The 27,424-nt window shown below is 50.1% G+C and overlaps 1 protein-coding gene across 1 annotated transcript in view; it reads left to right on the top strand.

The window, feature by feature from the left end:
• LOC146839365 (glutathione S-transferase P 1-like) overlaps window positions 1-5,035 on the top strand; it is a 194,695-nt gene extending 189,660 nt beyond the window's left edge. Inside the window, exons 6-7 of the mRNA XM_085651366.1 lie at window positions 2,417-2,518; window positions 4,182-5,035. Coding sequence (XP_085507492.1) covers window positions 2,417-2,518; window positions 4,182-4,370 — 291 coding nt within the window. The 3' untranslated portion in view covers window positions 4,371-5,035. The remainder of the gene's footprint in view (window positions 1-2,416; window positions 2,519-4,181) is intronic.
• The last annotated feature ends 22,389 nt before the right edge of the window (window positions 5,036-27,424 follow it).

The raw sequence follows: 27,424 nt of genomic DNA, 5'->3' as shown, positions 1-27,424 counted from the left end.
CGTGGTATCCCCCTGGCTAGGGTTGGCGCCTCAATGTCGGGCCTTGCTGGGACCGAGGCCAGGTGGAGCGGGGTCACGTAGGCGGTTGCGTAGAGTCACGTACAATCTAAAATGGAGGAGCCCCGAGGTGCAGGGGACCTCGTGCGGCTTAGCGAGGGGGAACAGGACCACGCCACGAGGCCGGCTCCAACAGGAAGCCTGTATTTTCGTAGATTTTTATGCCAGTATTGCCAGTGTATTTTTGTGTACATGAGTGCTTCCATGTCTGTCGGTTTATTTGCATTGGTACCAGTATGGCTGTTGGCTGTGCACATGGACACATGTATGGCTGTTGGTCTGTTTCCATAGGTACCTGTAGGCCTGTGGGTATGTGTACGAGTGTCTACACATTTGTTGTGGCCTATGCTGCCTATGACTTGTGTGTTTGTCAGTATAATGTCACTTTTGCATGTCAATCTTTGTAGGTTGTTACTTACCTGGATGATTGTATGTGTTTTGTGTGTGCTTATCAGTGGGTGCATGTAGCTGTGTGCTTGTAAATCTTTAGGTCTGCATGCATTTGTAACATTGTTGGTCAATATACGAGGAGCATCTATTTTGTGGAGGCCTATGTGCATGGCTACCTGAAAGTCTGTTTGTTCATGTACATAAGTGCCTATATATATATTTTTTTTGTAAATTATTTTTATTTGAATTTCGTTGTATACAAGTAATAGACACTTTTATTGACTGTTAAGGTACACATAAGAGTTTGTACATGTGAGTTATCTTATTGTTGTTTCAGCTGTAAGCATTGTCTCCATTTATCGCTGTACTACTACACTTTATGCTCAAAAAGCAAGTTATAATAAAGACTCTGCTTTCATTGTGTCTATCACCTGCGGTACTTATCAGCTATTAATGGTACAAGAGTATACATCCTATTGCATTGCAATGGGGGACATAACGTTAAACAGAGGTGAAGTCAACTGGGATACACTATGTAGGAGGATCTATTTTGTGCTGGATGTAGGTGAGCTTTGTAGTGAGTTTTAGTATCTAGCTATTTTAGGCCAGAGCCCAGGAAAGATTGGCCGGATTGGACACGAGGTCTGATATTTATGTTTATCCATATCCATACTCTGTGGACTAGATGCCACCAGGAGGTTGTCCCGCACATTACATGGGCATGCTTCCTCCTGGGAGGCTTGACCAGAGGTGGAGTTATTTGTGAAGATTGTGCATTTGGCTTCGCTTGCTTGAAGGCATGGAGTAGTGTTTTCCACTGCATGGATGTGTGGTGCTTTCGATCGCCTCAGACCCCCTCCAGGCCGCCAGTGGCGGCCCCGTTGGGATCCTCCAGTGCATGGCTATACTTCACTTGGCTAGAAGAAGGGCTAGGGACGCAAATCGCATCTCTACTTTGTGGCGTTTCCGGCGTTTAACTATGCCTAGCCCACTATCTTCCCATGTGGTGATGTCAGCAAGTCCTGTCACCTCATGTAGTATGGTGTGTATCACTATTCAGTATGTCTGGAGTGTCGGGCAGCTCCATAACTTGTGGAAAAAGGATGATCTGGGTTGTAAGCATCTAGGGCATACGAATTGCGTGTTTGGGTAATAACGCTGGAGGGTTTCGGGTGTTAGGTAGGTGTGATGTAGTATAAAGTATTGTATGTTTATGAATCAGTAATTGCGTGATACTTTTTGGCGGAATTCCAATGCTTGTTCCCATTCTTTGTCATCGAGTAACCGCTGAAACTCCGTTTTTCTCAGAGAGGAATGAGCATATCCGTGCCCAGATTGCCTTATACAACCATGCCACTATATGCCGTCCGGGGCCCATCTGTAATAGTGCGTGAAGGACAGGGTGCGTGGGTGGCTCAGTGTCTGTTATGTGCCAGGCGCAGCGGCAATCTACTACGAGTTGCCTATGTGTGCGACACTGTACCCTTGGGAGATCTGTGTCAGCCATTAGTTCTACAAATGAAAGCAGCTGACCGTTTGCAAACAGAAAGCCTGCTTCTGTGATTGAGTGTTCTGTCCATGTGTGCAGGGCTCGTTCTGTCATAAGTGCCTATATTTATGTTTGTTGTTGTACACAACTGTCTATATGTCTGTTCTGTATATAATGATGTCTGCTGGTTGAGTTGCATGAGTACCTGCATGCATGTTGGTCTCTGTACACAGATGGCTGTATGCTTGTTGGTCTCATTGGCTGAATACATGTATGTTTTCTGCCTGTATGTACATTAGCCTGTTTGCAGGGTAGTTGCTGCTGGTGCCTGTAGGACTGCTGTTTTGTGTCCATAGGAGTCAGCCCATATACATCTGCATTTTGTGACTCTATGCCTCTATATTGGGTGTCTCTGTGTGAATGCACTATACAGAGGCCATATCTATTGGGTTTGTCAATGTTTGATTTATTTCGATACAGGACACTGGCAAGGAGAAGTACATGGAAGATCTGCCCAATCAGCTGAGGCCTTTTGAGCGGCTTCTCACCCAGAACTCTTCTGGATTCCTCGTTGGCAGCACGGTGAGAAGCATGACTGCCCTCTGGAGGGGTGATAATGTACTGCAGGTAAAAGAGAGGTTGGGCTTCAGAAAACCACAGTGCTGGGGACTTCCGGTTCCAAGGGCCCATGGACTCTGTCCCTCATGATGAGTTATGGTAACCGAGACATAGTGGGTCTGTGGAGCCTTCGCCATCGCAGTGTACAGAGATGACAGAGTGTGGCTGGTACCGAGGGGCATGTGGTCTTAGTGACTGGTCTCTCACACTACATGGAGGTGACTAATTTACACAGCGGCAGAGACAGAGCGGGCGTATGGTGCACGTGTTCTAACCCTTCATCCGGGTGCTCAGGGGAAGTTGGTTGGAAGTGGATGGTAGAGTTGTTCATTCATATTTTCCACCTCTCTCCGGTCCCATGGACAAATTCTTCTCTACAGTTTAATCTCCTGATAAATTGTCTTTGACCTTCTCCTCTATTCCTTTTCCCTACTGCTTCTGTTCCATTTTGAAAGCTCCTTCATCTCTGCCATTTATTCTCCTCCAAACAGGTATCCTTGGCTGTATCACTTTCTCCTTAACTCCCTTTTCTCATGGGTGCTGTTTCAAGCCCTTGGTGTTCTCTTGTTCGGAAAGTCTCCTTTACTTAACTTACTCTTGTTTGGAAAATCTCCTTTACTTAACTTACCTGTCTCCTTTGTCCTCTTCCTCAGACAGGTCCTCTTTCCATTTGCCTATTGCTCACTCTTATCCCTGGCTGACTCCTTCTTCTCCGGTGTCCTCTACTTCAGACAGGTCCTCTTTATTTTTCCCAATACTCACTTTTTTCCCTTGGTGATTCCTTCATCTTCTGTGTTTTCATCTTCTCCAGACGAGCCACCTTTTTCCTAGTGTCCTTCCTTTCTCTTGTTCTCTTTGTGGAATTATTCTTTCATCTCCTTGTCTTTTCCTCTGGACAGATCCTCCCCCCAAAAAAGAAAGCAATCAAGGAAGGGGATTAGTGTGGCAGCTTCAAAAGATGTTTGTCCTGTGATTCACATAAAGGAGTGTCTTAGATGTAACCAGTTGAACAATTGATTACACAATGCCTTGTAAGGTGAATTGCTGAATTTCCAGACATCATGATCCCAGCATTTGATCTACAGACTTCAAAACACTGATCTGGCCTCCCATCTTAGAGTCAATGCACTGACTTCCGGCACAAGCCAGGATTGATTTAAGATTGTGTGATTCTGTCTCTTTGGTGTATCCCCCAGAGGCTCAGATAAAACATCAGCAAGTGCCACCTGACTAAATCCTTCAGCTGATCTTATGCTCCTGGCATTCCCCAAAGAAGCTGCAAAGTGCACAGAAGATTTGTGGTGCTCAGACCTAGATTATTGGTACTCTTGCTCTCCATATTGGGAAGGAAATTTCACTACTGCCCATCCGCCTGACTTACAAGGCCTGGCTTTTCTGATCATTTTCTCCACCTTCCATGAGCCCCAGGGGGGTTACTTACCCAGTGATTGTTTTGAGGGCAGTGCTAACAAATAAACAGATCTCCTTTGCTTTTCCTCTTGTCATTCTCTGTGGTTCCTTCTCTTCTCCATCTTGTCTGGAAAGGTCTATTTTACTAAACCCCTCTTACTCACTGTTATCCCATGCGTGATCCCTTTATCACTTGGATGTCTTTTGCTCTGGACAGGTCTCCTTTGCAGATTACAATCTCCTGGAGCTTCTCCAAAGTCACCTGATCTGGTCTCCGGACTGCCTGAATAGCTTCCCCCATCTGAAGACCTTCAAGGAAAAGATGGAATCTCGTCCCAAACTCAAGGCCTACCTGCAGTCGAGTGATCACAAGAACCGCCTCTTGCACCCCACCAGGAAGCTGTAGTCCACCCATTAACCAATGTGCCATCGGCCATCTCCTCAAACGCCTCATCCTCCTCACCAGGAAGCTGTGACCAGCCGCCTCACTCGATGGAAGGATCTGATCAACCTCTGACTTCATCGGAGGATACTGAAAATAAAAGAAATGTGTCAAAGATTGTTGTTCGCCCATCTGCAAGACTGTTTTTAATTTTACTTGTATTTATTCAAATCAGAGCACTTTGAAAAGAAGTAATGAGCTTTGTAAATCATGGGACAAAGGAAGATTGGAGGTTACATATAGAAGTGACGCTACGAATAGTTAACATATACAGACATAATGCGTACATAATATCACCTCTAGGAAGAAGTAGGCGTTTAATGAACTTTAAAGACCACGGCCTGAGTCACAGACTGCATGTCGTAGTACGTTTTGTGGCAGTACAAAATGTAAAACAACGTACTACAAAATGTACGTTTTACCTATACTTATGTGTGTGGAGTGCCCCGTCCCGACTGCAAAGTCTCCGCAGTCATAAATTTACCAACAACTTGTAGTTTGTGAATAGCAAGAACATTGTAAGTTTACACAAAAGAGTAACTTTACCTTTGTGAATCAGACTAGAGTTTGTGAATACCAAAAGTAGTAAACTTACTCCAAAGTATTAAATAAATTGAAAGTGTAAGTTACCTTTGTGAATCAAGCCCAGATGTTGTGCGAAACGTAGAACATTGTACGTGGGAGGACGGCAGTCGCTTAAGGAGTTCAGACTAGAGGCTGTGTTAGAAATCTAACTTCCTCATGATCAGTTTGTTGATCAGTGGTTTGGTGACTGGAGGGGGACATTAGAGATTGTGTCCTGGGGCTCAGCAGCTGGAATCTGTCCTTGGTTACCCTTTGAGATAATCAATTATTCCAGTCCAGAGCTGGGGTAGAACTGTATACCAGACTACTTGGCAAAAAGTGATGATGTTGCATCAGGACAGGGATGGGGACCAAGAGGTAGAGAGCAAGAGGTTGAGCTATATAACTCCAGAGAAGGGGCGTTCACTGCTTGATGCCTGAAAGTCAGTCAGAGGTTCCCATTCAGAGGGAGGAGGGGCAGAATGGGAATTAGATCCCTTCAGTACTTAGCACAGAAGTGACATCAGATGACATCTCTGATGCTCATGTGTAGAAAGAGAAGAGGATGGTACCCAATACTGAACCTCCAGGGACACCTACTGATAGGGGGTTGGTCAGAGATCACGGGAGCACCGGGACACGGGCATAAAGTGGGTGCTATGATGGGACGAGAGCTAATCCAGTCCCTGCTGGCGATGTCTAGAGGCCCAAGAGTGGCTAGCATGCCGAGGGGTTGGCTGTGTTAAACACCAAGAGAAGTTAACATGATAAGGGTTTAGAGGTGGTAGTCAGCCGTCAGAAAGTTGGAGTCATGTAGTACAGCTGACTCTGGGATGCTGACTGGAACAAGAGTCAGATGTTGGGTAGATTATGACTTGTTTCCAGGTCTGGGACATCCAGATGTTACTGGCCAGGTTCTCTCTTGTGTGCTGTCAATTACCACTGGTGTGACAGGGCTCTGGACACTGTTACACCTGCAGTGGTGCGCCCCCTAGGGGTGTTTGCTAGATCCCTGAGGGGGAGGCCCTGAAGAGACTCTGTCACTCCAGCTCAATGTGCCTTCCCCTGATGACGCCCCCAGCTACACTCCAGTCTTCCTCGCAGATTCCTCCAGTCTACCTGCAGGTCAGTTGACTTATCTTGTTTTCCAGATAAGGTCTGGATCCCAAGTTTGGATGACAGGACCTGGCTTCCCTCTGGGCATGTTTATTGGGGGGGTTGCAAAACTATCTAAGCTCCTGGTCATTGCGGACTGAGTTCAAGGCTCTCAAAGTGGATAGATAGAGCAGTGCACCCCAACTGTCTCCTGACATCAGGTGGCTCCCTGAAAGATTCAGAACATTACACTAGGGGAGAGGAGGCTCACTGAGATGCAGAACAATCTGATTGGACAATGAAGTTTAACTTCCTCAGGGTCAGCCTGTCATTGGTGGGGTGCCCAGAGCCCCGCAGCCAGTGCCTCTCTCTGCTCCTACACATCGAGGGAGAGAGAAGGGCGCGCGGCTCCTCTGTAGACCTGGTGACTTACCTCAGACACAGAAGCCTGAAGCGTGCCCTGGGAAGGACTGGACCTCAAAGCAGGGCTGGTGCCTTCCCTTTTACAATCGACAGCTGAGAGACCCATGGGCCACTCACGCCCTTCATCCTGCACATGCTGCTGCCCAGGTTTACAAACCTTCCCTGCACCAGTGCAGACCACAGGATTCTACTAACTTCATCATTTCCTTCTCTAACAAAGAGCGGCCAATGAGAACCTCTTGCCTGTTTTATTCATGGGGGAAAGGTCGTCCATCCTACAAGGGATCCACCGACCCCAGAGTCTGCGGAACTGGTGCCTTCACCCACTCATTATCTGGAGGTTCATCATCATCTCAGACTGACACTCACTTCACCACTGGATTCAAGCCTGCTGTGGTATTCTAGCCTCCAACTCTACTCTTGCAAATGGTGGCCCCCTGTCCTCCAGTTGTCTGCATGGGAGGCCCAGTTGCAGCAGCCATCCTCCCCTGACAGGGTTCGGTTCAGCAGCAGCCGCGGTGCAGTCGCTCCTTTCTAACTATTCACGGCTGTGGCCTCATGTCCTACAGTCTTTGCTCAGCCTCCCAGGACCCAGTGCTTAGCTCCAAGGCCCACAACTGCACACCGCCACCTGACCCCTTGGGGTGGAGTTCGCCCCATATCAGGACAGAGTTCAAGGGGCGACGGTGGTGTGGTCGGTATTTCTTGAGTCTTTACTTGCTCTCGCATTTCTTCACCTACAGGAAGTAGAGAAGGGCCTGCTTCTGTGACTTGCTGCACAGTGTGTCTTTGGTGCAAAGTGATACGTATTGTTCCTGATGGATACTTCTAATCGCAGATTCCTCCTCTTAGATTATCCCCCAGGAGCCAGATTAGATGTGGAGGTTTTTTCCCCTGTGCTCCTTCGTGCCACTATGGAGCTCTGCGTTTCCTCCACACCGCCCCAGAGGTAGTGGACCAGAGCCGCATAGAAGGGCCATCATTGCATGTTGATGTCAATTCAATTCTTTCTGCTCCCGACTTTCTAAGTTTTCTGACTCCAATCTTTTCTACAATGCACTACGGAACCACGTCCCCACTGAACATGATAGGATTCAAGCCAAGCCAGGACTACAGGAAACAGGGGTCGGTCACGGATCTGCACAAAGTCTGTCTGTGGAGCCTGAGCTCAGGATGTGACTCCTAGTCACGTGACAAGTGTGTCCTAAGGCACCCAAAGGCTATTTGAGACCTAGAAGTGACATATGTCACTGAACACAGCAAGAAGTCATGGCCTTCACGCGGATCCTGGTTCCTCTCCAAGCTGCAGACCTGGTCTCGGTTCCAGGGACATTCCTGCGACCAGTAAACTTCAGATCATTTTCACCTGGTAATTCGAAGTCCAAGTCAAATTGTAAACATAAAAAAGGAGAAGTTGGATTCAGCCACATCTCTACAGTCTGAGTGAAAAGAGAAGGTGCAAAGGTGTTGAGATGTTAGTCTCACTCTATTGAGGGCCACCTACAGGGCCAATTCCTCAGTTGATTCCGATGCACCCTGAGTTTTCCGGGCCGTTATCGCCACAATAGCAGATCGAGACCTTCAAAGAAGCCATGCTGCAAATTTTCAGTAGACTGCCAGCTTTCTCTGGTGCGCCTTTGGGGCCCATGGCTTCACAAAGTCCTCCAGCTGGGTTAAGGCTGGCATGTTCATCCCTGGCTCTATTGTTCTAATTAATGCGTGAAGAAGCTGGAAGTGTTATCCGCCTTCTAGAAGTGCGCATGTCAGGGCGGAGTATGGGGAGGTGAAGGTTCCAGCTGGGACTGCTGCAAACTGGAAGCTGAAGCTGGAAGCCGCCCTACACGGTTGGTATCTTAGTACTACTTGACACCTCTTCAAGGCCCTCCCTGGGTGGATCAGTTCTGGAGAGTTCATCATAACAACGGTCTATCCTTTGGGACATTATGGGGCCAATAGTGACTCCTGCTTAGACGTCCACTCTGGTCCAATGGTTCACACCGGTTCCCAATGCCCGACGACGGTGCTGGTGCCCTCCGAATGGTCCAGAGATGACACAGATGACAGATCCTGAATCCACGTCCGCCCGAGCGTGATTGTTGCCGCGCTTTGAGACATGAAGGTGCCCTCCATTGTCTTGCGCCCTGACCCTAATCCTGTCCCTCTACTGCAGCCGCAACAAAGACTCTATTGTATTCATGACTTTGCCTCTCACCTGGTGCCACAGTGGGGTGCACCCTCGAATATTTAAAATATATGATGATGGTCAGGTACACCGCTTGCTCCCCCTGATTACACTGATGGTGCCTTGTACCTTGAGTTATCACATGCCAGTGAACTTGATACAGCCCCCTGAGACAGGACTTGATTCACAGTGGTGGTTTGGAGGGCAGCCGAAGTACTAGGACAGCTGCCTCCACTGAGACTGAAAGAAATATTGTGACCAGCCGAGCCCTTACTTCCATTTAATGATCCCCTCATGCATACTCAAGGATACTGTGAGAAAATGCAATGTTTGCTGAATTCTATTGCTGGTTTTAGAATGTGCATACTTGGGCACCTCTGTAAATCAGTGCCAGGTGTATATGCCCTGGCCTTTAAACCATGTATGAATCGGCTGATCCATGAGGGACGTATTTAACATTTCTATTATGCCATGAAATATGGCGCGGAATTATTCCCCTGGCATGACAAGTTAACTGTCACCTGTGGATTGCAGCGCTTATTGTGCCAACATCAAGTGTGCTAAAAGTGTAAACCTGCAGTGTGTCCTGGTGAAAAAAAAAATTTAACAGGTAAAACCCTCCTTATAAATATTAAGTATCCGCGTGAAGACGTTGCTTCCCACAAGGTAGGGTGCATGTTATTTAAAATAAATATCACACATCCCACATGCACCCCAAAGCCTCAGAGTCCAAGTTTAGCGAGGGCAAAGTCTTTTGCTTTATTTGTAAATGGCATTGCGCATGGCATTTTGGACCTGGTTGCAGTAAGGCAAACAGTAAATACTGAAAAAGTGGCTAGGGTTGCCCCCAGGAACGTTTACCCGATTGGTTAGAAACTGCCCAGAAGTTATCCCAACCCATGAGCTAGTGTAGGGTCTCCAATAATCACAAAGCTGTGCGGCTCCAGGAACCTAAAAAGCTGAAGAGGACATTACTGTGCAGAATCCCGGCTCACCAGGGGCAGCTGAAACTTGACTGGACTTTGTTGTTGCCCTCTACCTGACACCCCTTTGACGACAATGTGACAAAACCGATGTGAAGACAATGTGATTGTTTAGCTAAATTTGAGGTTTGCCGGGGATTCTGGGTCCAATACTTGCTCCTCTGACTGGAGGCCGCAGGGGCTGGGTCCTACAGCCTCCTGGTGAGTTTGGTCAGAGACTTAGAGATTACTTTTGATCAAGACCTTTGTATGGGCCCCCAGGGGACTCTGATTACTCCCTCTTGCTTTGATGCTCTTAAAATGGCAAAGAAACTCTTTGATAGTCACGGGGATCCATCGTTCAAGCTTTAATCGCTTCTAAACTGGACAATGGAAAGAAACTATTTCGAGGCATTTCACTCAGGCTTACCAGCAGAGGGTTCAAAGTACTGCTGCAGAGCCATTCTCCATCTGCCCTCCCACTCCACCCATGCCCACCCACGTCCGCTCATGTCCACCCACATCCACCCATGCCCATCCATGTCCACCTACTCCATCCACCCATGCCCATCCACGTCCACCTACTCCACCCACACACGTCCACCTACTCCACCCACATCCACCTACTCCACCCACACCTACCGACCACCCACGTCCACCCATGCCCACCCACACCCACCCACATCCACCCACGCCCACCCATGTCCACTCATGCCACCCACAGCCACCTACTCCACCCACACCCACCCACAACCACCCATGCCACCCATGTCCACCTACTCCACCCACACCCACCCACGTCCACCCACACCATCCACATCCACCTACTCCACCCACACCCACCGACTCCACCCATGCTCACACACACCAACTGAAGTCCACTCACGCCCACCCATGTCCACTCATGCCACCCACGTCCACCTACTCCACCCACACCCACCTACTCCACCCATGTCCACCCACGCCCTCCCATGCTTAACCACACCCATCCACACCCACCCACGTCACCCATGCCCACCCACAGTCTCCCACGTCCACCCACACCCATCCACGTCCACCCACGTCCATCCATTCCACCCACACCCACCTATACTCTCCCACATTCACCCACATCCACTCACACCCTCCCACGTCCACCGACACCCTCCCATGTCCACCCACGCCCATCCATGCCCGCCCACATCCACCCATACCCTCCCACGTCCACCCACGCCCATCCACGCCCGCCCACGTCCACATGTCTCCACATCTTGAAGCTTTGCACTGGCTCCCAATCAGGAAGAGCGCCATCTTTAAAGCCCTGTGCCTGATCTGTGGGTCCGTACAGGGCTCAGGCCCAACCTCTTTCTCTAAATACAGACGTGTGCTGCGCCTCCCAACCACCTACCTGTCCCACGTATTCAAGGCGGTCACTGGGGAGGCCGCCCCTCCCACTTTGATGATTTCAAAAGATGAAACCCACGTGGCCATCGGGAAGAATCCGAAACCCTTCCTGTTTATAACTACTGTGCAGACCTCGCCTCTGTTGCCTGGTTCCTGTCTCTCAGGCTCCCTCCAGCCCTTCCTTTTTGGACATCAGCGCACATTATCAACTCAATTAATATCACAAAAGGAAAGGTAACAACATAACATAATGTAGGATAGCAGAGCATAACACAACAGTGAGAGTGACTGAGACACAGAGAGAGTGGAAAAGGCAGTTTACGAGATAAAGAAAGTGAGAAATATAGAGGGTGAGAGAGAAAAGCGAGAGGCAGAGACAGAGTGAGAGCGGCAGGAGAGGGAGAGAGTGAGAGAGAGAGAGAAAGAGGGAGAGAGTGAGAGATAAAGAGAGCGAAGAGAGGAGAGAGAAAAGAGAGAGAGGGGCAGAGACAGAGTGAAAGCGGCAGGCGAGGGTGAGAGCAAGAGAGAGAAAGAGGGAGAGAGAGAGATGAAGAGAGAGGAGAGAGAAAAGAGAAAGAGGCAGCGACAGAGTGAGAGCGGCAGAAAAGGGAGAGAGCGAAAGAGAGAAAGAGGGAGAGAGTGAGAGATAAAGAGAGAGAAGAGAGGAGAGAGAAAAGAGAGAGAGGCAGAGACAGAGTGAAAGCGGCAGGAGAGGGAGAGAGCGAGAGAGAGAAAGAGGGAGAGAGAGAGAGATAAAGAGAGAGAAGAGAGGAGAGAGAAAAGAGTGAGAGGCAGAGACAGAGTGAGAGCGGCAGGAGAGGGAGAGAGCGAGAGAGAGAAAGAGGGAGAGAGTGAGAGATAAAGAGAGCGAAGAGAGGAGAGAGAAAAGAGAAAGAGGCAGAGACAGAGTGAGAGATAAAGAGAGAGGAGAGAGAAAAGAGAGAGAGGCAGAGACAGAGTGAAAGCGGCAGGAGAGGGAGCGAGAGAGAGAGAGAGAGAGAGAGAAAAGGGATAGAGGGTGTGAGCGAGAGAGGGAGGGGGCAGAGAGAGAGAGGGAGAGAGAAAGAGAGAGAGAAAGAGAGGGAGTGAGAGAGCGGAGAAAGAAAGAGAGAGGGAGGTAGAGAGATAGGGGGAAGAGGGAGAGAGAGAGAGGGGGAGGAGAGGGAGAGAAAGAGAGGGGGCTAGGGGATACAGAAAGTTAGAGAAAGAGAGAGTGGGAGAGATTGATTAAGGCACAGAGAAAGAAGGTCAGACAGAAAGAACATTGGAGGCAGAGAAAACGAGAGACTTACAGCAAGAGATAGCAGGAAAGAGAGAATGGGTATGTTTGAAGACAGAGTAAGAAAGACAGACAGAGACAGTTAAGAAGAGACAGAGAGAGAGTTTACGAGACAGAAAATGAGAAAGTCAGAGTGAGAGAGAAATGAACAGAAAGTTTGAGTCGTAAATCAGTTCTGATGCCCCCATAGACATTGAAGCTGCTCACCCCCCACAATTCAAGAAGAAACCAACAACACATTGTAAGAAGCCATACCTCCCTGATCCTGGGACCTCTTGAAAATGATTCTATTCACTAACAGTAAGTACTAGTTAATAATATGTTTATGCTCCGCAGTCGTGGGGAGGGAGAACTCCACACATAAGAATAAAGTCGGAGAGGCGCGTCCACCACCCAGTGGCCTCCATAATACCTTATATATTTTTAAAAGAGGATGGGGGCATGCGGTCTTCCTCTCTGACCCAATAAATGCCGTGGAGAACCCCTGAGGCCATTTAAATGTAATTATGGGGGGGGGGGGATATGCACCCCCTCCCGAGGGATTTCATGACCCAGGGACCAATCCCCAGGGCCCAAAGTCTTATTTGGGGAGGGTGAAGTGAGGCTCCCCTCTCAGAGCAATAGCAAAACCCTAGGGACCCCATCCCCGGGACCCAAAGTTAGTCAGCATCACGGGGACCCCTCCCCGGGGCACTGTCTTGTTCCCTGCCATGTGTGGGGCACGGAATACACATCTAACTCCCTGCCTGCGCCCTCCCCGGGAACGCGCTTTTCTCCAGCCCGGCAGGAGCAGGTACAAAATTTGCCCCTCCCGGAAGCGAGCTTCCACCATCACCCAGGATGGGTGCTGACAGGAGAGCCAGCGGGGCCCCAGGGGCACGGACCTCCCCTTGTGGCCCCCAATAACAGTGTATTTCTTAAAGGCGCAGGCAGGTCCCCCTGCACTGCTATTAAGACATAAAATAATAGACGCTGGGCGTCCACGGCTGGACTGGGCCACCCTGGTCCATATATGAACAAGCATTTGCAATGCAATAGGTCTCGCAGTTACGAGAGTTTCAGCTATTGGCATTGTAAATAACAATGCCTTTTATTTATGCATAAAAAAAAAGGCATTATTATTTGTAATGTCAATAGCTCAAACTCGCGTAAATGCGAGACCTATTGCATTGTAAATGCTTGTTGCTTCTTTGTCAGGCTTCGTACGTTTTAGCCCCACATGGAGCGACTGCTGTTTCTGCACAATCTGTGCTTGAAACAATGAGCCCTGTTCTCTTGGGTGGAATCCTCCCAGGGATTAAGGGGGAGGGGGGCTCTCCAGGAGGTGTTATGGCCAGCATCCCTCCTGGACTCACGCGGTCTCTCGGGGCATGGGGGGGGGGAGGAATGCCGGTGACTGTGTGTGGGACAGGAGGTGGGGGTGCAGCAGAGCCGGGGGGTTATGTTCAGTAGCTGTAATATTCTTTAATTCAAAGACACGTCTTGTCCATTTTGGAAGGATGATAAGCGGGGTCGTCATCATCATAATCTTATTTTTAAAGTGCCTAATTAGCATAAAGAGTGATCCAAGCTCTTGTGAACCTAAGAGCCTCCAATTCTACTTTAATCAGTGTAGCAAGGGCACCAACCCACTGATCTATGTTAGGCTATTCATTTAAATGAACCCCCTTAATGCTTGTTTTAATAGTGCTGAGTGATACTAGTGCTGCCCCTCGACGCTAAAGTACAGCCCTCCATGCTATATACATGATTATTGTGTTTGTGCAGTGCAGCATGCTGCCGACTCACATAACACAAACCAGGTGGTGCTGCCCGGCTGGGACTGCCCCACAGTGACCCAGTGAGGGGGATTAATAAATTAGTGATAAGGGCGCGAGGCCTGCAGTGGTGTCGGCTCCTGTGTGTGAGATGAGTGCGTGCGGCCTGCAGTGGGGACTGTCCTTGTGTGTGTGGCTCTGTGTGTGTGATGAGTGTGTGAGGCCTGCAGCGGTGTCTGCCCCCGGATGTGCGTGTATGTGTGTGTATGATGGGTGTTTGTGGCCTGCAGTGGTGTCTGTCCCTGTGTGGGTGATGGGTGCGTGCTTCTGCAGCAGTGTCTGTCCCTGTATATGTGTGTCTTTGTGTGTGTGTGGCCTGTAGTGGTGACTGGGTGTGTCTGCTTGTGTATGTTAGTGTTTGTGTATATAATGAGTGTGTGTGGGTCCTGCACTGGGGTATGTGTGTTTCTGCGTGCGTTTATGTGTGTGTGTGTGTGTGTGTGTGTGTGTGTGTGTGTGCGTGTGTGTGTGTGTGTGTGACACTTCGACCGGTTGTTTACTGTGACTATGCATGGGTGTTTATATGTGCGCGCGTGTAGTGTCTGGCGTGTATTCCTGTGTGTGTGTGCGCAGTTGTTTATGTGTGGTTGCTCATGTGTGCACTGGTCGTAAGTCATGTGTTTGTTTTTCAGGGCTGTTTGTAAGCATGTGTGGTGGTGAGTGTGTGTTTATATGCAGGAAGCGTGTGCGTTTCGAACCCGCATCTCATTTTAGTCACGTGGACACCGTTTGCCAGTGGCTGGCGTCTCTGGTATGCTGGCTTCAGAAAACAACTTTCTGTACCAAAGAGCGGTGGAAACCAAAAATATCAAATTTAAACAAGCATTGGCCGCACGCGCGCCTCGCGCTTGAAGTAAAAAAAAAAAAGCAAAACAAGACAAGACCGGCGGAGCGTGGCGCGCGCGCGCGCGCTTGGGGGCGGGGGAGCGGACCCTTTGAAGTGCTCCCAAAAGGCGGATTGCATGGCGGCACGATGCGCGTGATTGTGCGCGTGCTAGCCATGCAATCCGCTTTTTGGGAGCACTTTTCAAACCCGCTTTCTATAGTCTCGCTTTGCGATCACTTACGCGATAGCAAGGTTGAGACCTAAAAACAGGCCAGAAAAAAATACAGGAGGAGGCCAAAATGTTTTGGGATAACCCTGTAAAAAGGGCAGGTCTAACATGTAAACAACAACCCAAGCATGTTTACAGAAAAACAATAAAGTGCACAGGAATACACAAACATGGATATTTGCGTGTGTCTGTGTGTAAATAAATAGGCGTCTATGCAATAGCGTGTCTAAAATAAAAGATGTTAAACTGGTGTGTTTGTGTACAGAAGTGGGAATCTGTGTACAGAATCAATCGCACATCTGTTCAAAATTACTGTAAGCACTGTAGCACAAGTGTGTGCACAAATAATGGTGTATCGAAACAAATGTGTCTACCACCACCCAGGCGAGTGTGTGGGTGTACACAAAAGCTGGGGTATGTGCAGAACAACACTCGCTAAAATAAATGAGTAGCATCAGTGTGTATACAGTAACACAAGCATGTGCAGTGACACACGTATGTGCGGGTACACAAGAATATGTATAGTAAAAGTTAACAATACAGTAACAAAATAGTGCAGTCATATTCAGAAACACATGTACAGCTCCCCTCCCCCTCCCCTATACTGCAGCGAACTCTAAACAAGCGCTAAGAATGACAACAGGCTACGGGGATGCTGCCTGCGAGATGTATGGACACGTCCTGTTTCACTAGTGTCAAGCAACAAAAAAAGAGAACAATTCAACCGACGCCTTGAAAACGGAGCCGAACAGAACTCTAAGATGCAACTGTTTAGAAAAGGAAACCGTGGCAGTTCATTTTCTACACAGCAGCACTTTTGATATTAACTGTTCGCGGGGTGGTTCTGCTGCGGACATACCTGCAGTCTGTGCCGCCGGGGCTGTTGTGTAGAGGTTTGTGTGAGTTGCGTCTGTCTGCCTGCTGGGTGTGTTCCCCCTATTGCCATCCCCCAGCCCCCTGTGAATTCTGCACAACACAGGAACGAAACTGAAAGTGTCTGCGAACTCCTGGAAATCAGCTGATCCGCGCGTTTATTATAAATGAAATATATGACGTGAAGCAAAAAGCCAAATATCATTTTGCACTACGTTGCTATTTTAAAGGCGTCAAGGCAGGATTTACGACGTGCTAGGCTACTAGCAAGAATGTGAAGTAATTTTACTCACAAGAAATTTGTCGAAATAAAGAAGCGTGTGTTTCTTTTGAAATAAACAAGTTAAGACGCCGAAATTAGCCAGCAGATGGCACTGCAGCATTAAAACAGAAATGGGAAAACGCAGTATTTTTCAGGTGGAACGAGGAACAGTGAGAGATAGTGCGAAAAGAGGTGGATAGAGATTCACATAAGAGGGTATCTAGGGATATGGAGGAAAAGTAAACTGAACAAGCTGTGACCAAAGTGACAACTCCGCACTTGTGTGGTCTAACAAGCGCGCACTGAAGCTGACGGAGTGGGAGGGGGAGTGGGGGCGGGCACGCAGGCTGCCAAATGGTGCGATGAATAGTGAAAGCGAAGCTGACGGAGTGGGAGGGGGAGTGGGGGCGGGCACGCAGGCTGCCAAATGGTGCGATGAATAGTGAAAGCGAAGCTGACGGAGTGGGAGGGGGAGAGGGGGCGGGCACGCAGGCTGCCAAATGGTGCGATGAATAGTGAAAGCGAAGCTGACGGAGTGGGAGGGGGAGTGGGGGCGGGCACGCAGGCTGCCAAATGGTGCGATGAATAGTGAAAGCGAAGCTGACGGAGTGGGAGGGGGAGAGGGGGCGGGCACGCAGGCTGCCAAATGGTGCGATGAATAGTGAAAGCGAAGCTGACGGAGTGGGAGGGGGAGTGGGGGCGGGCACGCAGGCTGCCAAATGGTGCGATGAATAGTGAAAGCGAAGCTGACGGAGTGGGAGGGGGAGAGGGGGCGGGCACGCAGGCTGCCAAATGGTGCGATGAATAGTGAAAGCGAAGCTGACGGAGTGGGAGGGGGAGAGGGGGCGGGCACGCAGGCTGCCAAATGGTGCGATGAATAGTGAAAGCAAACAAGTGGTTGCAGGACTCCAAATGGTGCGCGCGCCCGGACGGGTCACATGCACTGCAGTTGGAGGCCTGCAAAGCCACTGTTTGCACTTCCAAAACGCGCTTACTATAAGTCTCGCCAGAGCCAGCGCTAAAGCGCTGGTCAGGCGAGACCTAAAAATGGCGGCTTCACTATTGAAGTGCTGAGGTACTTCATAACACAAACACTACTCACTCCCAGGGGGGCCTCAGAATTCCCTGCATTAGCTTAATGTTTATGCATTAAAGTTGTTAGGGTGCCCCAGTGACAGGCCGGGGCACCACCAGCACTTTAGAAAAGTGTTGTGGGGGGAGAGGGGGGCTGCCAGGCGAACCCCAGACTCCCAGGAAACTTCTTATTTTAAAGGTAAGTCTCCGGGCTGTGGCAGGCAGGACCCCCGGGGACTTAGGACCACTTTTAAAGCCCTCCGAGCTGGAACTGTGTGCCCCCCAGCTGAAGTGCCGGACCTCTTATGACTGAGTCTGTGGATTCATGTTGCGCCCCCAAGAGCGTTAAAGAAAGTCTCAAGCACACATTTGGAGTTGTTTGGAATAAAAATGCTTTTATTTTTAAAATGTTAGGGACAATTATTATACACTGCTATATAAGTATACGGTCTTAGATAAATACGCAGTATTAATTCCCATGATCTGAAATGTAATAGTGATAATATGGGGATGAAGATCTGAAGGAAGGTGTAGCTAGGGGGCGCACACGGGCCTTGGCACTTCTAGACCTGTCCGCTGCATTCGACACCATGGATCATTCCATCATAGCGGATAGAACGGCTGCGGCAGGTCTGAGGGGCGCGGCTCTGGAATAGAGGCTCTCGTTATTAGGAGGACGCACCCAGTCCGTTAGGCTGGCACCTTTCAACTCAGCCTGGGTCAATACCACATGTGGGGTACCTCAAGGGTCATCCCTTTCCCCTCATCTGTTCAATATATATATTTGCCCTCTGATCTATGCTTCTCAAAATAGGGGAGAGAAGGTATACAATTATACAGACGACATGCAGCTGATTTTTCCGATTGATGAGACGGAGGAATCCAAGGATTTATTCCAACACACTATGTTGTTCATCAAAGATTGGATGAGTCATAATTATTTCAAATTAAACTCGGACAAAACAGAGATATTTATTTCTAATAACAGAATAGAACAGTGGACGCCGGCACACTGGCCAGCTGCACTGGGCACTCCATCTATCCCTAAAAATTCAGTGAAAAGTCTGGGTATCGAGATAAATGCTGATCTATCCATGCAGGAACAGACCAACCAGGTCACGTCCTCTTGTCTTTATCACTTGAGGACCTTCAAGAAAATTAGGAAATTCTTCTCCAGGGAGGCAAGCATGGCTATCATGCTGGCCTTGATCATGTCCAGGCTGGACTATGCCAACGCCATCTATCCAGACTCCCTGCCAATCAAACCCACAGGTTACAGCTGATCCAAAATCAAGCGGCCAGGCTAATCTTTCAGCCACCGAGACACTGTCACACTAAGCCATTAATGAAGCAGCTACACTGGCGTCCTGTGACCCAGCGTAAAACGGGGTGCATGGTTTTTAACGCACTTCACGAAAGAGGCCCCACATTTATATCCACAAAGATCTCAAGGTACGTACCCAAACGGAATCTCAGATCAGCCACTATGAATATGCTGAATATTCCTAGATTCAAGCGAAAGAGAAGGGGTGGTTCTCGCGTTTCGGTATCGGCCCCACACTCTGGAACTCCTTGCCGATAGAAAACAGACGAACTCCTGAGGACACCAGTGTTAGGAACAAACTGACAACGTGGTTATTCACCCTAGCCTACTGATAAAGCCCGTAGGACAGCTCTCCCACTCCTTACAGCACCAAGAGACCGTTGTTATATGTGCACTTAATACATTCCCTAAACATAAACATAATATGGCCTCCGGGAAAGAGGTCTAAAGTTGAATGAGATTGAGCAGCTCTTGATCAGTCGCCTCAAGGGGTTGTTTGGGGTCTCATGCTTCCAGTGTGGATCTTTTCCCCATTTTTTCAGGGTTTCAAGCCCTGCTCACTGTGGCCTTTAGAGTTGCTCTTGAGATCTGAGGGTGCCTCGATGCCAGCCATGCTGTGCCTTATTTCACAAAAGGACAGGGCTGCCTTCTTTATTCATACTGATGCCAAGAGGGGTGCCAAGCTCCTGGCATTGAGAGCGGAGTCCTGCCTGAGGCTTGGAGCTTCCGACTTGGGTAACGGAAGAGTTATTTCTGTCAACTCACGATGTTACCTGTTAAAATGTATTTCGTCTTTTCTTAAAAAATAGATTGTTCAACTTCTAGGTTTTTGTGTAATAAAATGAAGACGAGCTTCTCCCTGGAGAGCCTTAAAAAACCTAGACCCAAGGGGGGGGGTGAATTCTCCGAATTTCATGAAATACCGTTCAGCTTTTGGCCTTATCCGGGTTTAGGGAATTGTCCCTAACACTCCTATGGACTGTGATACACCTGGACAGGGCCTGGGGACACCTATGTTTGCCCCATTTTCTATGACGCAAACCCACATTTGCTGGTTGCCTCTGATGGTGACACGTTTCTGTCACTTCGCTGAATCCCTTCTGTAGGGGTCTGACCCCCTCAAGACCTTCTCGAAGCGGCCTGTTTGCTATAACAGTGACGAGGAAGCAGAGATGTGCAGAGGGTGTGTCTGGGGCCCGGCTGGTGCAGGTAAGGACATTCGTCCATTGCATGAATTCTTTCTAAAGGAGGCTCTTCCGAAGAGCTGTGAACACAGTATGACAAACGTCAAGGCGCTTTATGCTCTAGTTCAGTAGCGCCTGCCACTCCCCAAAGGCCTGGGGGGACATATCTCTTACTTGGGTGAACGGCATTTATATATTTTAATCTTCCCAGAAGAGGGTAAAGTTCATCTTTTGAGATCTGATGCAGAGTGAGTTTGGTCGTCATCTGATGGAGACACAGTAAGGTCTGAGGTTCACCCCCCTCCCCCCTTTCCTCCACTGTAGCAGCACCGCAGGAACCCAGCTTTTATTTCATGAAATAATGTTTTAAACCCACGTATCTCTTTATAACAGGAGTGTCTTACAACGGTTGCTTCTCTGGCTGCAGACAGGTGCTTTCAGGCGCTCGTTGGTTCTTGTCCTACTGTAGATGAGTTTTGGAACCAGGGCTTTAAGGCATTAATGGGGTCTGTAAGGTTTCACTTTCCTTCTTGACCGCCAGTGTTTATCTAGGCGCTGCCGTGATATTTGGTCGCTTTGTGGCTTGATGGATGAATTTGTGGACATTGCCTTACTTGTGTCGGTGGCACGTCATCATCCCAGATTGGACGGGCATTATTTGAACTCTCCACCACGAGCAGTCAACCGCGGTAAGGGGCCTCCTTGGACAGGTCAGTCAGCCGAGGTAAGGGGCCTCCCTGGACAGGTCAGTCAGCCGAGGTAAGGGGCCTCCCTGGACAGGTCAGTCAGCCGAGGTGAAGGGCCTCCCTGGACAGGTCAGTCAGCCTAGGTAAGGGGCTTCTTCCACACTGGGTAGCGGTTCCATGACGTGTCACGCGTTTATTCGTATTCTAGTTCATCAACTTCCTGTTTTACTATCGGAATTATTATATAATGATCGATATGATTTATTTTTAATGTTCTTGATTCGGTTTAGAACAAGTGACCTTTCTTTTATGATCTGTTACTCTACGACCCTCTTCGTCTTCACCTCTATTTTGTTATATTTCTCTTATTTCCTGTTCCTCCTTTCTTATTATTGGCTTTTATTCTTTGGAAGATGCTGGTTCATATGTACCTATTTGAATTGTGTTATTGGAATTTGCATTCTGGTATTTTTTTAAGATAATTTTTTATCTCAGGTTTGTGTAGTTATTTTGTATTTTTGGATATGCAAGAATTCTTTGGCAGCAGCTTTTCTTCTCTTTGACCCTCTATATATCAATAAAAGCACACTGACCTCAGTAGAGGTCCCTTGTTCTTTGAGCCCACTGGTGAATGTGCCGCACTCTGGGCTTTGTGTTCCTACATGAACTCCTTCGAAGAGTCCAAAGTGTAGAGCTCTGAAGAGGGCGCTCAGGGGCAGAGGCCACAGGCTGTCAGGGAAACAGAATTTATCTGCTCAACTCCAGGCCTTGGGCAAACAAAAGGGCCGAAACAATAACAAGCATTGGAAATGCAATAAGTCTCGCATTTATCTGATTTTGAGCAGTTAGCGTTGTAAATGGCAGTGTCTTTTACTCATGAGTAATGGAGTGTATGTATGTGGTGTGGAGTGGAACTATGTGGGTTGGATTGGAATTGTTCGTAGTGGAGCAGCAAAAAGCATAAGGAAAGAGTGAGGAGGTGAAGAGCAGCGTGAGGCACGAGGAAGGAGAGTGAGGAGAAGAGCAGCGTGAGGTACAAGAAAGGAGGAGTGAGGAGGAGAGCAGCGTGAGGCACGAGGAAGGAGAGTGAGGAGAAAAGCAGCGTGAGGCACAAAGAAGAAGAGTGAGGAGAAGAGCAGCATGAGGCACAAGGGCAGAGAGTGAGGAGGAGAGCAGCGTGAGGCACGAGGAAGGAGAGTGAGGAGAAGAGCAGCGTGAGGCACAAGAAAGGAGGAGTGAGGAGGAGAGCAGCGTGAGGCACGAGGAAGGAGAGTGAGGAGAAAAGCAGCGTGAGGCACAAAGAAGAAGAGTGAGGAGAAGAGCAGCATGAGGCACAAGGGCAGAGAGTGAGGAGGAGAGCAGCGTGAGGCACGAGGAAGGAGAGTGAGGAGAAGAGCGGCGTGAGGCACAAGAAAGGAGGAGTGAGGAGGAGAGCAGCGTGAGGCACGAGGAAGGAGAGTGAGGAGAAAAGCAGCGTGAGGCACAAAGAAGAAGAGTGAGGAGAAGAGCAGCATGAGGCACAAGGGCACAGAGTGAGGAGGAGAGCAGCATGAGGCATGAGGAAGGAGAGTGAGGAGAAGAGCAGCATGAGGCTTGAGGAAGGAGAGTGAGGAGAAGAGCAGCGTGAGGCACAAAAAAGGAGAGTGAGGAGGAGAGCAGCGTGAGGCATGAGGAAGGAGAATGAGGAGAAAAGCAGCGTGAGGCACAAAGAAGAAGAGTGAGGAGAAGAGCAGCATGAGGCACAAGGGCAGAGAGTGAGGAGGAGAGCAGCGTGAGGCATGAGGAAGGAGAGTGAGGAGAAGAGCAGCGTGAGGCACAAGAAAGGAGGAGTGAGGAGGAGAGCAGCGTGAGTCACGAGGAAGGAGAGTGAGGAGAAAAGCAGCGTGAGGCACAAAGAAGAAGAGTGAGGAGAAGAGCAGCATGAGGCACAAGGGCAGAGAGTGAGGAGGAGAGCAGCATGAGGCACGAGGAAGGAGAGTGAGGAGAAGAGCAGCGTGAGGCACAAGAAAGGAGGAGTGAGGAGGAGAGCAGCGTGAGGCACGAGGAAGGAGAGTGAGGAGAAAAGCAGCGTGAGGCACAAAGAAGAAGAGTGAGGAGAAGAGCAGCATGAGGCACAAGGGCTGAGAGTGAGGAGGAGAGCAGCGTGAGGCACGAGGAAGGAGAGTGAGGAGAAGAGCAGCGTGAGGCACAAGAAAGGAGGAGTGAGGAGGAGAGCAGCGTGAGGCACAAGGAAGGAGAGTGAGGAGAAAAGCAGCGTGAGGCACAAAGAAGAAGAGTGAGGAGAAGAGCAGCATGAGGCACAAGGGCAGAGAGTGAGGAGGAGAGCAGCATGAGGCATGAGGAAGGAGAGTGAGGAGAAGAGCAGCATGAGGCATGAGGAAGGAGAGTGAGGAGAAGAGCAGTATGAGGCACAAGGAAGGAGAGAGGAGAAGAGCAGCATGAGGCATGAGGAAGGAGAGTGAGGAGAAGAGCAGCGTGAGGCACTAGAGAGGAGAGTGAGGAGGAGAGCAGCGTGAGGCATGAGGAAGGAGAGTGAGGAGAAGAGCAGCGTGAGGCACAAAGAAGAAGAGTGAGGAGAAGAGCAGCATGAGGCACAAGGGCAGAGAGTGAGGAGGAGAGCAGCATGAGGCATGAGGAAGGAGAGTGAGGAGAAGAGCAGCATGAGGCATGAGGAAGGAGAGTGAGGAGAAGAGCAGTATGAGGCACAAGGAAGGAGAGAGGAGAAGAGCAGCATGAGCCATGAGGAAGGAGAGTGAGGAGAAGAGCAGCGTGAGGCACAAGAGAGGAGAGTGAGGAGGAGAGCAGCGTGAGGCACGAGGAAGGAGAGTGAGGAGAAAAGCAGCATGAGGCACAAAGAAGAAGAGTGAGGAGAAGAGCAGCATGAGGCACAAGGGCAAAGAGTGAGGAGGAGAGCAGCGTGAGGCACAAGGAAGGAGAGTGAGGAGAAGAGCAGTGTGAGGCACAAGGAAGGAGAGAGAGGAGAAGAGCAGTATGAGGCACAAGGAAGGAGAGAAGAGAAGAGCAGTATGAGGCATGAGGAAGGAGAGTGAGGAGAAGAGCAGCGTGAGGCACAAGGAAGGAAGGTGAGGAGAAGAGCAGCATGAGGCATGAGGAAGGAGAGTGAGGAGAAGAGCAGCGTGAGGCACAAGGAAGGAGAGTGATGAGAAGAGCAGCATGAGGCATGAGGAAGGAGAGTGAGGAGAAGAGCAGCGTGAGGCACAAGAAAGGAGAGTGAGGAGGAGAGCAGCGTGAGGCACGAGGAAGGAGAGTGAGGAGAAAAGCAGCGTGAGGCACAAAGAAGAAGAGTGAGGAGAAGAGCAGCATGAGGCACAAGGGCAGAGAGTGAGGAGGAGAGCAGCGTGAGGCACAAGGAAGGAGAGTGAGGAGAAGAGCAGTGTGAGGCACAAGAAAGGAGGAGTGAGGAGGAGAGCAGCGTGAGTCACGAGGAAGGAGAGTGAGGAGAAAAGCAGCGTGAGGCACAAAGAAGAAGAGTGAGGAGAAGAGCAGCATGAGGCACAAGGGCAGAGAGTGAGGAGGAGAGCAGAGTGAGGCACGAGGAAGGAGAGTGAGGAGAAGAGCAGCGTGAGGCACAAGAAAGGAGGAGTGAGGAGGAGAGCAGCGTGAGGCACGAGGAAGGAGAGTGAGGAGAAAAGCAGCGTGAGGCACAAAGAAGAAGAGTGAGGAGAAGAGCAGCATGAGGCACAAGGGCAGAGAGTGAGGAGGAGAGCAGCATGAGGCATGAGGAAGGAGAGTGAGGAGAAGAGCAGCATGAGGCATGAGGAAGGAGAGTGAGGAGAAGAGCAGTATGAGGCACAAGGAAGGAGAGAGGAGAAGAGCAGCATGAGGCATGAGGAAGGAGAGTGAGGAGAAGAGCAGCGTGAGGCACAAGAAAGGAGAGTGAGGAGGAGAGCAGCGTGAGGCACGAGGAAGGAGAGTGAGGAGAAAAGCAGCATGAGGCACAAAGAAGAAGAGTGAGGAGAAGAGCAGCATGAGGCACAAGGGCAGAGAGTGAGGAGGAGAGCAGCATGAGGCACGAGGAAAGAGAGTGAGGAGAAGAGCAGTGTGAGGCACAAGGAAGGAGAGAGAGGAGAAGAGCAGTATGAGGCACAAGGAAGGAGAGAGGAGAAGAGCAGCATGAGGCATGAGGAAGGAGAGTGAGGAGAAGAGCAGCGTGAGGCACAAGGAAGGAAAGTGAGGAGAAGAGCAGCATGAGGCATGAGGAAGGAGAGTGAGGAGAAGAGCAGCGTGAGGCACAAGGAAGGAGAGTGATGAGAAGAGCAGCATGAGGCATGAGGAAGGAGAGTGAGGAGAAGAGCAGCGTGAGGCACAAGAAAGGAGAGTGAGGAGGAGAGCAGCGTGAGGGACGAGGAAGGAGAGTGAGGAGAAAAGCAGCGTGAGGCACAAAGAAGAAGAGTGAGGAGAAGAGCAGCATGAGGCACAAGGGCAGAGAGAGAGGAAGGAGAGTGAGGAGAAGGGCAGTGTGATGCACAAGGAAGGAGAGAGAGGAGAAGAGCAGTATGAGGCACAAGGAAGGAGAGAGGAGAAGAGCAGCATGAGGCATGAGGAAGGAGAGTGAGGAGAAGAGCAGCGTGAGGCACAAGGAAGGAAAGTGAGGAGAAGAGCAGCATGAGGCATGAGGAAGGAGAGTGAGGAGAAGAGCAGCATGAGGCGTAAGGAAGGAGAGTGAGGAGGAGAGCAGCGTGAGGCACAAAAAAGGAGAGTGATAAGGAGAGCAGCATGAGGCACAAGGAAGGAGAGTGAGGAGAAGAGCAGCATGAGGCACAAGGAAGGAGAGAGAGGAGAAGAGCAGCATGAGGCACGAGGAAGGAGAGTGAGGAGAAGAGCAGCGTGAGGCATGAGGAAGGAGAGTGAGGAAAAGAGCAGCATGAGGCACGAGGAAGGAGAGAGAGGAGAAGAGCAGCGTGAGGCATGAGGAAGGAGAGTGAGGAGAAGAGCAGCATGAGGCATGAGGAAGGAGAGTGAGGAGGAGAGCAGCGTGAGGCACAAAGAAGGAGAGTGAGGAGGAGAAGAGGAGTGTGAGGCACAAGGAAGGAGAGAGAGGAGAAGAGCAGCATGAGGCGTGAGGAAGGAGAGTGAGGAGGAGAGCAGCATGAGGCATGAGGAAGGAGAGTGAGGAGAAGAGCAGCATGAGGCATGAGGAAGGAGAGTGAGGAGTAGAGCAGCGTGAGGCACAAAGAAGGAGAGTGAAGAGAAGAGCAGCATGAGGCACGAGGAAGGAGAGTGAGGAGAAGAGCAGCATGAGGCATGAGGAAGGAGAGTGAGGAGAAGAGCAGCGTGAGGCACAAGGAAGGAGAGTGAGGAGAAGAGCAGCATGAGGCATGAGGAAGGAGAGTGAGGAGAAGAGCAGCGTGAGGCACGTGTAAGGAGAGTGAGGAGAAGAGCACCAGGAGGTACAAGGAAGGTGAGGGAGGAGAAGAGGAGTGTGAGGCACAAAGAAGGAGAGTGAGGAAAGCAGCATGAGGCACAAGAAATGAGAGTGAGGAGGAGAGCAGCGTGAGGCACGAGGAAGGATAGTGAGGAGAAAAGCAGCGTGAGGCACAAAGAAGAAGAGTGAGGAGAAGTGCAGCATGAGGCACAGGGGCAGAGAGTGAGGAGGAGAGCAGCGTGAGGCACGAGGAAGGAGAGTGAGGAGAAGAGCAGTGTGAGGCACAAGGAAGGAGAGACAGGAGAAGAGCAGCATGAGGCATGAGGAAGGAGAGTGAGGAGAAAAGCAGCGTGAGGCACAAAGAAGAAGAGTGAGGAGAAGAGCAGCATGAGGCACAGGGGCAGAGAGTGAGGAGGAGAGCAGCGTGAGGCACGAGGAAGGAGAGTGAGGAGAAGAGCACCAGGAGGTACAAGGAAGGTGAGGGAGGAGAAGAGGAGTGTGAGGCACAAAGAAGAAGAGTGAGGAGAAGAGCAGCATGAGGCACAAGGGCAGAGAGTGAGGAGGAGAGCAGCGTGAGGCACGAGGAAGGAGAGTGAGGAGAAAAGCATCGTGAGGCACAAGGAAGGAGAGAGAGGGGAAGAGCAGCATGAGGCATGAGGAAGGAGAGTGAGGAGGAGAGCAGCGTGAGGCACGAGGAAGGAGAGTGAGGAGAAGAGCAGTGTGAGGCACAAGGAAGGAGAGAGAGGAGAAGAGCAGTGTGAGGCACAAGGAAGGAGAGAGAGGAGAAGAGCAGCATGAGGCATGAGGAAGGAGAGTGAGGAGAAGAGCAGCGTGAGGCACAAGGAAGGAGAGTGAGGAGAAGAGCAGCGTGAGGCACAAGGAAGGAGAGTGAGGAGGAGAGCAGCGTGAGGCACAAAGAAGGAGAGTGATGAGGAGAGCAGCGTGAGGCACAAGGAAGGAGAGTGAGGAGAAGAGCAGCATGAGGCACAAGGAAGGAGAGAGAGGAGAAGAGCAGCATGAGGCACGAGAAAGGAGAGTGAGGAGAAGAGCAGCGTGAGGCATGAGGAAGGAGAGTGAGGAAAAGAGCAGCATGAGGCACGAGGAAGGAGAGAGAGGAGAAGAGCAGCGTGAGGCATGAGGAAGGAGAGTGAGGAGAAGAGCAGCATGAGGCATGAGGAAGGAGAGTGAGGAGGAGAGCAGTGTGAGGCACAAAGAAGGAGAGTGAGGAGGAGAAGAGGAGTGTGAGGCACAAAGAAGAAGAGTGAGGAGAAGAGCAGCATGAGGCACAAGGGCAGAGAGTGAGGAGGAGAGCAGCGTGAGGCACGAGGAAGGAGAGTGAGGAGAAAAGCAGTGTGAGGCACAAGGAAGGAGAGAGAGGGGAAGAGCAGCATGAGGCAGGAGGAAGGAGAGTGAGGAGGAGAGCAGCGTGAGGCACGAGGAAGGAGAGTGAGGAGAAGAGCAGTGTGAGG

Source organism: Triturus cristatus, chromosome 4_1, assembly GCF_964204655.1.
Source record: "Triturus cristatus chromosome 4_1, aTriCri1.1, whole genome shotgun sequence".
In the NCBI taxonomy this organism is placed as follows: Eukaryota; Metazoa; Chordata; class Amphibia; order Caudata; family Salamandridae; genus Triturus; species Triturus cristatus.
This window is presented reverse-complemented; position numbering and strand designations above follow the sequence as displayed.